Source organism: Nansenia antarctica, assembly GCF_963989245.1.
Source record: "Nansenia antarctica genome assembly, chromosome: 1".
Lineage (NCBI taxonomy): Eukaryota > Metazoa > Chordata > Actinopteri > Argentiniformes > Microstomatidae > Nansenia > Nansenia antarctica.
Window position 1 is genome coordinate 65,903,826 of NC_137674.1, and position 15,135 is coordinate 65,918,960.

A 15,135-nucleotide genomic window follows, 5' to 3' on the forward strand; every position below is an offset into this window, starting at 1 on the left:
TCTGCAGTAGGTCAAACTGTACATATATACGCTAGAAATATTGCACATACCTACATATACTGTATGTAGTCAAAATAGAGGTCTAAAAATGTATTTAATTTATAATGCGATATTCATTGCAAAGCAATCTCAAAGCGCTACATATTAATAAATTATACACATTAATTAATTATTACATCAAATCAAATCAAATCAAATTTTATTTGTATAGCGCATTTCTTACAAGATGCAACTCAATGCGCTTCACACAATGAAAATGTTCAGTCAATCAGTCAATCAATCAATCAATACTGACAGAGCCGCGAGCAGGCAAAAGTAAAAACCTGTACACTATGTAGCCAGGAAAAATTCCCTTGCAGCCCTCTACACATAGAGCGACTACTAGCCAGTTTGCCTACCAGTACCCAGCGGTGGGCCCCCACACACCCCCCCAGGGAGCCCCCGCAGCCCCACGCACCCAGCCCGCCCCACCACCAGCACACCCGGCCCAGCCAAGCAAGCACAGACCCAAGAGGCCCCGCACAAGGACGGCCAAGCAGGTGCCCGGCGGCGGAACAGACCAGGCACCCGGGGGGCCCCAAGGGGAGGCCAAGGACCACCGGTACAAAGCAAGCAAGCAAGGGCAAAAACCTGTACACCATGTATCCAGGAAAAATTCCTTGCATATTATCGGCGTACACACTGTCCATAAATTTAGTGTTATATCTGCATCGTTCTGCATCCAGCATGGTCACAGGTCCTGCAAAAAGAGAATCTTAAGCACAGTTATGATGCAACAACACAATAAAGACAATAAAGATGACAGCAATACAACCTGATGGTGGTCCTGGTACACCCTTGTACCGGTTCCAATACTGCTCTAGGTGCTACTGGGAGCTGACAGTGCCTCATCAGCACCCGGGTCCATTTTCCTGTCAACACAAATCTCAAAACACGAGTATGGTGTAATGGCCTAGTGATCCTAGTTCTATAATGTCCAATGTCTCCCTTAGCCTCTCCCTAGCCTCTGGCACTATTAAAAGTTCCGTGCCACTAGACCGTAGGGGTCTAGCTGGTGTGTATCTTATGAGCATGTCCACCATGTAATTGGGTGCATCACAGTGGAGTGATTTGTAGACTAGTAAAAGGATCTTAAAGTCTATTCTATGACTGACAGGGAGCCAGTGTAGTGATCTCAAGACAGGTGTGATGTGCGCTCTTCGTTTGGTCCTAGTAAGGCCACGAGCAGCAGCATTTTGAACCATTTCTAGTCTTAATCATTTTTTTGGGGAGACCTGTCAGGAGAGCATTACAGTAATCTAGCCTACTAGTAACAAACGCATGCATAATTTTTTCAGTGTCTGCCTGGGAGAGAAATGATTGTACCTTAGTGATGTTTCTTAGATGGTAGAAGGATGTTTTAATAGTATTATTAATATGAGTTTCAAAATTTAGATCTGGGTCAATTATGACACCAAGATTCCTAGCCTGACACTTAGTGTTAAGAGCTAGTGTTTTCAAGTGTGCAGATAATTTCTCTCTCCCAGTTTTCTCGCCAATGATCAATACCTCTGTTTTTTCTTGATTGAGTTGGAGAAAGTTTTGTGTCATCCAAATATTAATATCGGCAATACAATCTATCAGGTGGTCGATCATCTTGTAGTCGTTGGGAGTTACTGAGATATAAAGCTGAGTGTCGTCAGCATAGTTGTGGTAGTTAACGCTATGCTTCTTGATAACAGAACTGAGGGGTAGCATGTATAGGCTAAAAAGCAACGGTCCTAAAATGGACCCCTGGGGAACTCCACAGGTTGTGCTATAATTTTTTGACTTATGGTCACCAAGGGCTACAAAGTAGTCTCGGTCAGCCAGGTAAGTCTTGAACCAGTTTAAGACCGGACCTGAGAGGCCAACCCAGTTTTCAAGTCTCTCAATAAGTATGGAATGGTCTACCGTATCAAAGGCTGCACTCAAGTCTAAGAGTACAAGAATCGAGAGTTTTTTTGAGTCTGCATTTATCCTAAGGTCATTAGTTACCTTAAGCAAAGCGGTTTCTGTGCTGTGGTATGATCGGAAACCTGACTGAAGTGGGTCATACCTATTATTTAAGACTAAAAATTCATGAAGCTGTTTGTACGCTGCCTTTTCTAAAATTTTGCTTAGAAAAGTGAGATTGGATATTGGTCTACAGTTTTTTGGATCAGAAGGATCTAGGTTACTTTTCTTCAGGGTGGGTCTAACCAGGGCAGTTTTAAGCGCCGCTGGAAATATCCCTTTAAGTAGGGAGTGATTTACAATGCCTAGTATGTCATCAGACACAGATTCAAAAATGTCCTTAAAAAAGGTGGTAGGAATAGGGTCAAGAGGACACGTAGACGGTTTAAGCTGTGACACAATTTTACCTAATGTTTCCGTACTAATCATGGTGAACATGCTCATAGTCATGTTCTGTGGTGGCGGATCTATAGTGTTACACAAACCTAGTCTTTCCTGAGTAATACACATTCTAATATTTGTTATCTTATCCCTGAAGTGGGCTGCAAATTCCTCGCATTTGGTGACAGAGGCTGCGCCGTCTAGAGTTCTAGGAGCAGGGTTTACAAGGCAATCAATTGTCGAGAACAAGACCCTGGGGTTATTCTTGTTTGTAGATATTATATTTGAGAAGTGATTTTTCCTAGCATTTCGCATTGCCAAGTTAAAGGCAGATAGATGTTCTTTAAAAATATTCTGATCAATCTGTAATTTGCTCTTTCTCCATCTGCGCTCAGCTTTCCTACATGTTCTCTTTAGGAGATTTATTTCACTGTTTCGCCATGGTGCTCTCCTCTTGGCTCCAACCTTTTTTAGTTTGGTAGGTGCCAGGGAGTCTAGGGCCATCTTTACTTTATTGTTAAAGGTAATTACTAAGTCGTTTTCACATAACGTGGGAGTTGTGTGATTACTGTTCATTAAAGCTTTGAAATTCTCAGCCACTGCAGGGGTAAGATAACGTTTTTTAACAACACGTTCAGCATTGCTTTCAGCTTTACGTGTTACAATGGTAAAGAAAATACAGAAATGGTCAGAGAGGGCCAGGTCGCTGATACCTGATATTGAGACCTCAAGACCCTTTGTAATCACAAGATCAAGGGTATGGCCATGATTGTGAGTGGGTTCATTGACATGTTGGATAAAATCCATAGATTTCAAGAGGTCAATAAAATTCCTAGCCCTCAAGTCAGCCTCATTATCAACATGAAAGTTAAAATCACCAGTGATAATAATCCTATCATAGTTGGGATGGATAATGGATAGGAACTCAGAGAAGTCAGGTAGGAAGGTAGGGGCTGGTTTCGGCGGCCTGTATACAGTTACCGTTAGAATAGGTGGTTGGCATGCCATAACTGTGGCATGATATTCAAAGGAGGAGAATATATCAAAGGATATGCTCCTGCAGTTTAGGTTATTTGAAGCTATGGTAGCTGTTCCTCCCCCTTTTTTCCATTTCTGATTGATTGGAAAAAACTGTAGTTGGGGGGAGATGCCTCAATAAGGGCTGCTGCTCCATTTGCATCTAGCCAGGTTTCTGTGAGTAGCATACAGTCGAGTTTTCTATCACAAATGAGCTCATTTATGATAAATGTTTTTTTGTTCGATAGGGACCTGATATTCAAAATTGCCATGGAGATGTCATTTTGACACTGGGACTGACTCGAGGGAATACTTAATGAAATGGGTAATACGTTTCTCAAATTTGCGCCATGTATTACCTTATTTGTGGTGGTGGGAGTCCGATGGGAGACAATAGTCTGGATGGCATGTTTGGTGTTAGAGGAATGGATCGGACTCATCCCACATCAGCGTCGACAGGGCACCGGCCAGGTCCAGGGCTGGACAGCGAGGTCCATGGACATGGACAGCAGGCGGGCACCATACCTGTTTGGGTGAAACCTATCTCTCGCAAACAGCTCACTACGGTTAAAGAACGTGGTGAAATTGTCTATAAATGGGATTTGCATACGACAGCAGTATCCCTGTAGCCAAAGGTGAAGACTTCGAATTCTACTGTATTTGGTGTCGCCATACCTGGGACTCGGGGAAGGGGCCCGAGATGATGCAGGTCTTACCTATATCTTTGACGGTGGTGATGAGGGCTCGGAAGTCGTCCTTCAGCTCCTCCGACCTCTCCCGTCCGATGTCGTTGGCACCCACGTGGACGATGACGGAGGTGGCCTGGGGGTCTTCTTCCACCATCATCCGGACGACCGCGGCGACGTCCTTCACCTTGGCACCTGGGATGCAGAGGTTTCTGGCCTTCGGGACTGCAACATGGCGTACCATGGACGAGCCTATTACAAGCACAGGGGGGGTGGGGGGGGGAGAAGAGCGGAGGGGGGGCGGGGAGGAGACATGAAGCGTAGTTTCCTCGGCTGGCGGTGTGATGGACCTGTAGGGGACACAGGGTGGGAGAGGGGGAGAGAGAGAGGGGGGGGGGGGGGGTGCAGGCCCTGGCTCTCTTCGGCTTCGGTGTGGACTGGTGGCTCTGCAGCGCCTCGTAGCTGTTCCGCAGCAGGAGGGCCTCATGGGGGTTGGTGCCAGGGGAGTTGATGGTACGACTCCTCTTCCTGATGGTGGTCCAAGTCCCTGGTGATGTAGGGACAGAGTGAGTTTCACCTGGGATTGGGCTTACAGGTGGAGGTGGAGGCTTTGATGTTGATGTTGTGGTTTGTGTGCTTTCTATGTCTGTAATTATTGTTTTATGTAATGTGTCAAAAAGTGAACTAAGAAGCGACTCCCCTTGTCTGATCTGGTGTAGATTCGAGATTCGTCCCTTCATCTCCTCAACCTGGTAGCTAAGCTCCAGGCAGCGCTGGTAGGCCATGAAAGAGAAAAGTGGTGTTATTTGCAGAGAGAGAAAAACAATTTGATTATGGAAAAACAATTTGATTATGGTGAGCTAGGAGTATTACAGAGATATGTGGTATAAGAGTATATAAGGTTGTTAGTAGTTCGGGGAGGTATCCCGATAGAAAAAAGCCTGTTTAAAAAGTGTAAAGGTGTCTAGCTGGTTAGCCGCGGTAGCTAGCTAATAACGCTGGTAATCCCGACTCAGCCTCCCGGCGTCGGATTCGGAGGAACAAGGTCCCGATGTTATATAGGATAGGAAAGCTTGTAGGAGTGACGGCAATAACTGGACGATGTAGTCGTTTTGCCGGTAGAAAAACAATCATGTGCGCTTTATTCTCACTCTCTGCATACGTACTGACAACAACCACATTCATTCATCTCTGTCCCACTTATATCCCGTCATATCACCCGCTAAGCAGCCTGGGTGATTGAGTAAACACAAACATATAACAATGCTTTGTATAAGGCTGGAACGCCATGAATTATGAATACTTTGCTCGCTAACGAGCGGTCACTACACACGTCCCCCCAGAATTCACAAGAACCGGCCCCAAAAAACGGTCAGGGACTCTGATAACTCGCCCAAAGCGACTCTGGCGCCCTTGAGCAGGCACAGGAGACCGAGGCAGGGGAAAAACCACAGGCGAACGTTTGGCCGGCCTCGGAAGGCAGGGCAGGGGGTCTGCAGGAGCTAGGGTCGGGGCTGTTTTAACAGGGGGGCGACCGCGGCGGGGCGGGAGGGCCACCTCGACGGGACGGTCCAAGTCCAGATGAGCTGGCTTAAGGCGATCCACCGAGATGCGTTCCTTACTACCCCCCATGTCGATAATAAAGAATTTGTCGCCTGTCTCCACGACCCGGTAGGGACCATCATAGGGCGGTTGCAGGGGGGCTCGATGGGCGTCTTGGCGGATGAAGACATACCCCGCTGCCTTCAGATCAGGCGGGACACGTACCTTAGGAACGCCGTGGCATGAGGTAGGGATCGGCCGGAACGACTTGGCCTTGTCCAGCAGAGCACTTCGCTGTTCTGGTGCTGACCAGGGGACCGTAGCACAAGGGAGGAAATCCCCCGGAACCCGGAGGGGTTGGCCGTACACCAGCTCAGCAGAGGATGAAAGAAGGTCCTCTTTAGGTGCAGTACGGAGTCCCAGCATCACCCAAGGAAGCCTGTCGACCCAGCCGCCGCCACGGAGATCGGCTTTAAGAGCAGCCTTCATGGACCGGTGAAAACGTTCACACAGGCCATTAGCCTGTGGGTGATAAGCCGTAGTGCGGTGGAGGGAGACACCCAGCTGCTGAGTAATGGAAGTCCATAAGCCAGAAGTGAACTGGGCCCCCCGATCAGAGGACAGGTCTGAGGGGACCCCAAACCGGGCGACCCAGGTGCCGATGAATGCGCGGGCCACCTCAACTGTGGTAGTCTCCGTCAGTGGGACGGCCTCTGGCCAACGGGTGGTTCTGTCCACCATCGTCAGAAGGTGAGTGTACCCCCTGGAGGCGGGAAGGGGACCCACCAGATCAATGTTGACGTGGTCGAAGCGTCTTTCAGGGACCGTGAACCGCTCCAGCGGGGCCTTAACATGACGATGGACCTTTGCCCGTTGGCATGGCACGCAGGTCCTGACCCACCCACCAATGTCAACCTTCATCCTGGGTCAGACGAATTTCGCTGCAATCAGGCGCTGCGAAGGTTTTCTGCCTGGGTGTGAGAGGCTATGTATGACCTCGAAAACTTGCCGTCTCCAAGCATGTGGAACCACTGGGCGCGGCTGCTCCATGGACACGTCACAAAGCAGCTCCGTGCAGTCGTCGCTGAAGGGGATGTCCGCCAACTGGAGGCCAGAAACTTTAGTCCTGCATTCCTGGATGTCTGGGTCCGAAGCCTGATCCGCAGCCATACGGGCGTAGTCGATGCCGAGATGGACAGCCCCGATAGTGGCACGAGAGAGGCAGTCAGCTACGGGGTTGTCCTTTCCCGCCACATGCCGAATGTCTGTAGTGATTGAATTAGCCATAGAAAAACGAACCTGGTCTGGCAACTGTTGCAGAAAAAGCTCTTTAAAAAGAAAACACGGCTGATGGTCGCCCAGCAGAGCTAGCATGTGGTCCATCAGTTCAGAGGGTTTTGTGTCACCGAGCCCAGGGAGAGAGAGGAGCTGGCGTGCACGTTCAGATTCAGACAGACAAAACGTATCTATGAGGTGTGCCTTCAAGGTAACATATGTGTTCTGTGCCGGTGGGTTTTCAATAAGACTCACCACTCTCGCTGCCGTTGAATTGGTAAGAGCTGCTACCACGTAGTAGTATTTGGTATTATCCACGGTAACATCCCTGAGGGCGAATTGAGCTTCAGCTTGTGCAAACCATGCTATGGCATTTTGTTCCCAAAACTCTTTTTTTGTTGTCATGTTCAATGATCTCCGAAAACGTTCGAGAGAAATTCAGGGTCACCAATGTAGGAGTGACGGCAATAACTGGACGATGTAGTCGTTTTGCCGGTAGAAAAACAATCATGTGCGCTTTATTCTCACTCTCTGCATACGTACTGACAACAACCACATTCATTCATCTCTTTCCCACTTATATCCCGTCATATCACCCGCTAAGCAGCCTGGGTGATTGAGTAAACACAAACATATAACAATGCTTTGTATAAGGCTGGAACGCCGTGAATTAAGAATACTTTGCTCGCTAATGAGCGGTCACTACAAGCTATTAATTTATTTAAAAATGCTTTCTCAATAGAGCTCTGTATAGATAGCAATTTTTAAGATTCTAGCGCTGTCGAGCTACAATAGCAAAACAAACACTCGTCGTAACCCAGAAAACCTATACATACAGAATTTGAATAAAATAAAACACAGCTGGCAAAAGGCATTTCTCAAATTATAATGCTGTACTGTAATAGGATGGCATGTATTTTATTTTAATTAATAAAATTACATTTGAGAAGAAAACGTTCAGTTATTCTAATTATCATATGATCACCATGATATAATTATTATCCGGTTCAGTGGTTATGCTGTAGGTAAAAGAGTGTCTTGCTGTACGTCATCTAGGCTACATATTATTACTGTAAGCATTTTGAGTGCTAAGTATCTCCTCCTACAGTCTGGATAACACAGCCAGCATTTTATCTGACAGCTCACGCTGTTGAACATCTCTTCACCAATACATACTATGTTCTCCATTTACTAAGTAAATTATATATTTTTTTTTTTTGTGCATGACTTTGTTGTTGACTGTTTAAAATTAGCATGCACTGACCACAAAGCATGCCTTCAAAATGGTGGTGGATACCCTCCACTACACCATTGACCAAGATCGATCTAGGCCTTATATGTTTTCAGATGGTCCACAACCCCTCAGGTTGTGAAAAAAGACCCAACCCTTCCACCAGGCTGGCTACGGGCCTGGAGCCCATGGGCTTGCCACTGTCGCCAGATTCGGGTTGAGTGCGTTTAAAACTGCTTGTCAGATTGTTTAATAATGCCTTTTTCTTGGGGGGGGGTACTGAGAACTAGACTCTCTTTAAATGCAGGTTATGTCTTTATTAATAGCTTTTAAAGGGTTACAGCTTAGCAAATTAATCAGACAGATAATGTAAGTGAAAATAAAATGAAATAGAATAAAACCGTACCGCTCTTCCTACTCTGTCTGAACTAATACTACATTTAGAGAGGCCCAGAACAGTGCCAACATACATCCACCCAACACTCTCGGTTCCTCCCTCAGCCCAACACTGTGGCTTCGGAGCAACGCTGTGCCCTTGACTCGCGCTTCCCCTTCCAAGTGAAGCGGTTACCTCTACCTCCAGCAAGCCTCTTGCCAAAGTCCCAACTACTAACACCTATGGCCGATGTCAAGTGGTGATAGAGTGAGGGCTAAGTCTCAAGGTAGCCGAGGGAGTCTACTTATAGGCTGGGGGATTCCTGGTCCGAATTTCCCTGAGAGGACTTTGGCTCATTGAAAACCTCGCCAACCAAGACCCTGCCCTGACTGGGCTAGACCTGATCCTAGGTCTCAACAATGCCTCCCCGGAGTTGGAAAACCTGTTGAGATGCCTCTGACATCTCTTTTTATACTATCTTAGTCTGGAAACTCAGTACCTTCCCTCTCAGCTCTGATAGGCTTGGGGCTTTTGATTTGTAGTTATTTCTAATTTGTAGTACTTAGGACTTGAAACCCTCACCATATTTGTAGTTCTAGTGAACAACTGTCCTCCGTTAACCTCAGCTAAACAGCATTGTCCTCAACTAACCTCTGCTCACGAGTCTAGTTCTGTACAAGTCTTGGTGACATTTCAACATTAGTCAACATTTAATACATACTCCAAATTAAGAAGACATATTTCATGCACACAGTAATTAAGAAAACCCCCAAAATCCCATTAACATTAAACAATACATTTGATTTCAACATTATTCATTCTTAAGTACATTTTGTTAGACATATTTGATTACTTTGATTATGGTTACTTTGTTGTAAAAACTGATTAGTAAAAACACTATACTGGTTAGTAAACAATCAATACTTAGTATAGTGATTACGTTACTTTACTATCTGATTATGTAATTGGTCATATATCTGATCACTTTGTAGGATATTTAAACCCTATAATTTAGACACAGATCATATATGGACGCCTGCCACATAACCCCCCAGATTGCATTGCAGGTCGGGGGAAGGCCTTTTTTTTTTTTTGCTTTCCACAACATCTGTATTCGGATTAGAAGACTTGAATTGATCGTGGTTTATATCGGAATAAATTATTTAATACAACATTATATTGACATACACTCTCTTTTTCTTTTTTACTAAACTAAGTTTTAAGAACTGTCTGAACTCCACAACCCCCCCTAATAATAGTAACAGTAAACCCTTTAACTGGGGACACTGAACAATCAGAAACAGATTTTTTTTTCTTCATATAAATCGAAAGAGAATAGATAATAGAAACGGTTTACAGTAAAGATATACAGAAAGTTTTATACTAAGTTTTTTTTGTTTCATGCCACAGGCTTAACATAAAAGAGTACTCAACAAAAATTCAAAGATTTGTGACTGTGAGGGGCAAACAGACACATTTCCAACCATTCTCCCAAGCTCAATGGCCACACTGTTCTCCATAGTTGCGGGGTTCAGGTAGGTATATGGCAGTGCAAGCTTGGTGTTCCTCTCTATGATGAACTTGCTGAGGAGTGATAACTCTGCTTGAAATGTCTTAATCATCAGCTTGGGGGCAGGCTCATCAAAGTATTCATCAGGGTATGTACCGAGAGGAATCTGAGGAAGGTAAAACAAACATGGCTGATTTCATCATAACATTAGCATTTGTAAGGAAATAAACTCACCATGCATGTAGATGGACCCATGTTGGATAAAAAAGAGGAACATTGGCTATAACAAACTTACAAAGTCTGAGAATTGCTTGCTAAGCAGCCATCCAGAGGCGATGAGGTTGGTTGAGACACCGATGTTTGGCAGTGTCTCCAAAATGGTTTCCATACTAGTGCTCCCCTTAGTGGTTGGAGGAGCTTTGTATAGACTTAAGGGGTTGTTGGGTATCCAACTGCCATAGTCAAACTAGAAAAGAGAGAGACAGTAATGTAAAAGGCAATGGTAACACGATCAATATATTGCTGATCATGGGGAATCTAATATACTGCCCTCCATAAGTATTGGAAAGAGGAAGCATTTGTCTTCTTTTAACCCTGTACTCCAACAGTTTGGATTTTAAATCAAACAGTTACTGTGGGGTCAGATTAGAGATTTTCAGCTTTAATTCTATTAACACTTTTGAAACATACTCCAAAAATATTGTAAAAAATCATATAAGGTCCAAATAAAGCACTCATGGTTAGTATTTGGTCAACAATCCTTCGCATGCAATAACTTCCTGACGTCTGTGACCCATTGACCCCATTGTTGACGCTGGGTATATTCTCTGGTGATGCTCTGCCATGCCTTAAGTTCCCTCTTCAGAAAATGAAATGCATGTTCAATTGGATTTAAATCTGAAGATTGACTGTCTTGGACAGTCAAGTGTTACAAGGGGAGTCAGTATTGACGACTCCCCGATGCCTCCTGCTGGCGATGTGGAGCATTACTGTCTCTGGACTAATTACCTGATGATTGTCACCTGTGTGTGTTTGTATGTGCCTACAGGTGTGTCCCATTTCCCTGTTCCCTTGTCAGTCGTTCATACTTGTATACGTGGTGAGAATTATTTGCCTGTCATTGGAATAGCCTATATCTAATAGACTTTGTACAACCTGTCCAGGGGGCTATATATATCGGCGATTAAAATAAAAGCCTTGTTCAGGCAACTCGTGATTGGGATTCAAGCCTCAAGTGATTCCTCGAATGAGGATCAGCCTTGTGTCATCAGTGTTCACAGAACACCGGTTTGGAAATACTCGATTTGGGCGCGTGCACGCAGACATAAAGAGCCCAGAGAGTCGAACTGTCGAAATGAAGATACTAGCCTGCGCAGCGGTCCCACTTATTGCGCAGTGGTCTACTTATTGATCTTTATGAAGATGAAAAATAAGATGTAAAACAGTGCAATGCTGCCGCAATTAACAAGGCGAGGAAAATGGTTTGGCAAGAAATTGCTGACCGATTAAATGCGTAGGACATACTAGCCCCAGTTATTGTTATATGTTCATATTTTAATAAATGAATATTTACTACTGTGGTGATATCAGCAGCAGACTACATACAGTCATTTTGTCAGACGACATAGTTGTATTTACCGCTGCCATAGTATTAATTTGTCATTTTAAGACAGTGGTTCAAATCCCTCTTCTGACACACTTTTTTACTGCATTTCGTTGTCTGAATCTAATCTAAAATCTCATCTAAAAAAGTTTGGCTATAAAATGATGGTGTAGGCTAACACGAACTGACACGATTACAATGGTGTTTGAAGCCTTTCTGACTAGTAAATTATGTTCTTCTAACTGGACCCTGGAATTGGCATAGATCATTTTTTCTTATGATTACTGATGGATAAATGATTCACTTAGACAGACATTTTTTCAATGTTATTGTAAATCGATTTGCATGAAGGCTTCGGTTAAATGAAAAAAACAACAACATTAAATTAAATCAAGTATCGAACCGGCAACCTTCGGACCTCTAGCTGGCTGCCTAAACCCCTGCGCCAAATACACCACTGTGATGATGGCAATGCAAGTTGATAGACATACCTATTATTATTATTTTTTAAATTACACTTTTTTATCTATCACACTTTCAAAATATCAAGTTATCTATCACACAATCAAACTATCTATCTATCTATCTATCTATCGATCACACTTTCAAAATATCAAATTATCTATCTATCACACAACCAAACTATCTATCTATCTCGTAAAAAGTGGGAACTAATATTTCCTAAAAGACACTTGACGGAACTGTCGTTCGGGATGTAGTTTCCACCTGTGGAGAAATTTCTGACGCACGTATTACCTAAACCAGCCTGTAAACCTCGTCGCTACCAGGTTTGTTCAGAAGGATTGGTTGCATAGCAACCAAGCAGCAAATTATTTGAGCCACATTGATGGAACGGAACGCAAGCTGAAATTAGCGCCCGGATCTGATTTAAACCTGGATCAGATTTAATCAGGGTTGTAGGAACAGGGCCCCGGAGGACTAATACTGCCTGTTGCGTTAACTCAGGTACCTTGACTTTCTATAGTTTGTTTGTTTATCTTGTTTTTCGTAGCCACTTGCTGTTATAGTTTACGGAGCCTGGTTTTGCTCTCCTTTGTTTTCAAACTGAGTCGCAAGTTTGGTTTCGTATTGACGTTATTGTTTACTCGCTGTTTGGAGCCCTTTATTGCTCACCTTTACTTTTGACCTGTGCCCATGCCATGTTTTGATTATGCGCTGTTATCTCAAGTAAAGAGAAACTTTATTACTCTCGTTTCGCTCTCCGTTACTCTGAGCTGCACCCCACCTGGGTCCAACACCATCATACACATTGAAACTTTAGCATAAACGTAACAGTCAAGAATCTTCCACTTTTGGCCCTGTTTTGGGTCATTATCTTACTGTACGATGGAGCGCCATCCAATTAATTATTTGCTTGTACTCCAGCAGACAAGATGTTCCTGTACACTTCAGAATACATTTTGCTGCTGCCATCAGCAGTAACATCATCAACTAGACAGGCAGATCCTTCTTTCTCCAAACATTCCACTTGCAATAACTCTGAGACAAGATAATATTCATATTATCTAATATTCATATTATCTGGCCACAATACCTTTTTATAGACCGCTGCAGGCTTTGATGAGCTGCACCTGCACCCGCTCATGGAAACCAATAAATAGACAGAGCCAGGAGGGGAGCGGCTGAGCGGTGTGTCTACCGCTGAGGATGTGACATTCCATAGAATTGTAGTGACCTTTAGTTCCCATGGGAGTGGGACAAGTAATTAGGGATATGGGGTTCACTGACTGAGGCCCTGTCCACACCTATATGTTTTTTTGATCAACTTGGATTTTTATATTCGTTTTGGGGGGTTCGTCCAGACGCAAACAAGTTTTTTTTTTTTTAAATGAAGATTTTTAAAAACACCTGCCAAGAGTGAAGATTTTTGAAAATGCTGTATATTTTTGACGTGTGGTACGAGATAAACAGAGTTTTTGGTATTCGTCACGTCATCATCCGCGTAGATTTCTATGATCATGTGCACTGCAGCTGTTTGCTGTTCCCTCCAACGTCATATACTGGCACCAGTAACTACTTTGTTTACAACAGGCAACGGTGGTCGAGGCAACACAAGCGAGGAAAATGGATGTGAACAAAGTGCTTCTAGTTCTTTCACAGTTTGTTTTTTTTAAGTAATTTTTTCTAAGTGGGGCAGTACCACTCATATTTTTCATTTTATTTGACAGATTCAGTGAAGACAGACAGGAAAGTAGGAGAAGAAGGGAGAGAGGGCATGTCAGCGGGGCATGGGCCGGATTCGAACCCATGCCAACATGGGCATATGTGTGCACTGTAGACCGCAGTACTAGACCACTGGACCACCCCAGGCTAACTAGTTCTTTCACTGTTAACTGGACTTTTAACCTGTTTATAGATAAATGCACAGTTAATGATCGAGAACATTGAGAGACAGAGGCGTCTGATTGGCCAGCGGGGCTATGGGGCTGTGTGGACAGGGCCTGAGACTCTCGGAATTGATCATGCCCAGCTGATTTTGATTGCTGGGTATGCGAGGGATAAATGAGAGCCGAACGAGGGCAGCTTGTGTCTTGGAGCAGAGCTTGGTGTATGATACCGGGCTTATGCCCCGCCGAGCAACCAAACAATTGCACTTAACAAACTTATTGGGGGTGGGTGCCATTCGCATGCTGTGTAGGGCTGCCGACGCGAAGCTAGGCAGCCGGGGTTGCAGGGCGAGGTTCCAGTGATAGGCAGGGTAAAGCCCAATTTACTGTATACTTCTGCATCAAATTTACGTGCGGCTACGCCGTAGCCTATGCAAGGGCTCTCCCAATTTATAGTTCTGCGTTGGTCGGTCTGCGTCACCCTGCAATTACACCGTCACATCGCGAAATCTCTCTCCACGAATTGGCGACCATCTGGCTATCTTTGTAATTGTGCGAAGAGGAGTCGTACAAATGTACGTATTTGCGGATCTCCTCGGCAAGTCTCTCTTCCACTTGATCCATGTTTCAAATATGGCGGTCTAGCAGCGGATGAGAAGCAGAAGAAAGAAGTTGGAATCATGTGACGCTACCAAGCGGACCAATCACAGTTCTTACGGTCTGCGTAGGTGTGCTGCGTAGTTACATTTTCTGAGAGGTGCCCGAAAAGGTACGGCGTAGGCTCCGGGCCTACGCAGGCTACGGCGTAGATTTTACACAGAAGTATAAATTGGGCTTAAGGGGGGCAAGTTAGCGGGGACTAGGAGTGCCTTCCGCTTCCAGAGTGTGGGACGAGGTTCTCCTACTGCCTGGGGGGATATCTCACTGCGCTGGATCGGAGGTCTGAAAGACTTTTGGGAGACTAGACCAGGCCAGCGCCAATGCTCAGATCTCGGACCACGGGAGAAAAAAAAAAGTGGTCCTTTTAATTAGGAAGTGTTGTGTCTTGTTGTTTGTTTGTTGTATGTGGTCGTGTTGTCCGTGTCTGGGTGGGGGCAAAAGTAAATGTAGGGTTTTATTTATTGTACAGCGATTGTAGGGGGGGGGGGGGGAATTAGTGGGATCAAGGGGGACCGGGGAAAGTTAGTAGTCG

General features: G+C 44.8%; 1 protein-coding gene across 1 annotated transcript in view; it reads right to left on the bottom strand.

Annotated features, from left to right (window-relative positions):
• LOC308152186 (hydroperoxide isomerase ALOXE3-like) overlaps positions 1-15,135 on the bottom strand; it is a gene marked incomplete at both ends in the record, with an annotated part of 37,511 nt that overhangs the window by 12,409 nt on the left and 9,967 nt on the right. Inside the window, 4 exons of the mRNA XM_080525107.1 lie at positions 4,048-4,310; positions 4,465-4,605; positions 9,993-10,158; positions 10,288-10,458. Coding sequence (XP_080381233.1) covers positions 4,048-4,310; positions 4,465-4,605; positions 9,993-10,158; positions 10,288-10,458 — 741 coding nt within the window. The remainder of the gene's footprint in view (positions 1-4,047; positions 4,311-4,464; positions 4,606-9,992; positions 10,159-10,287; positions 10,459-15,135) is intronic.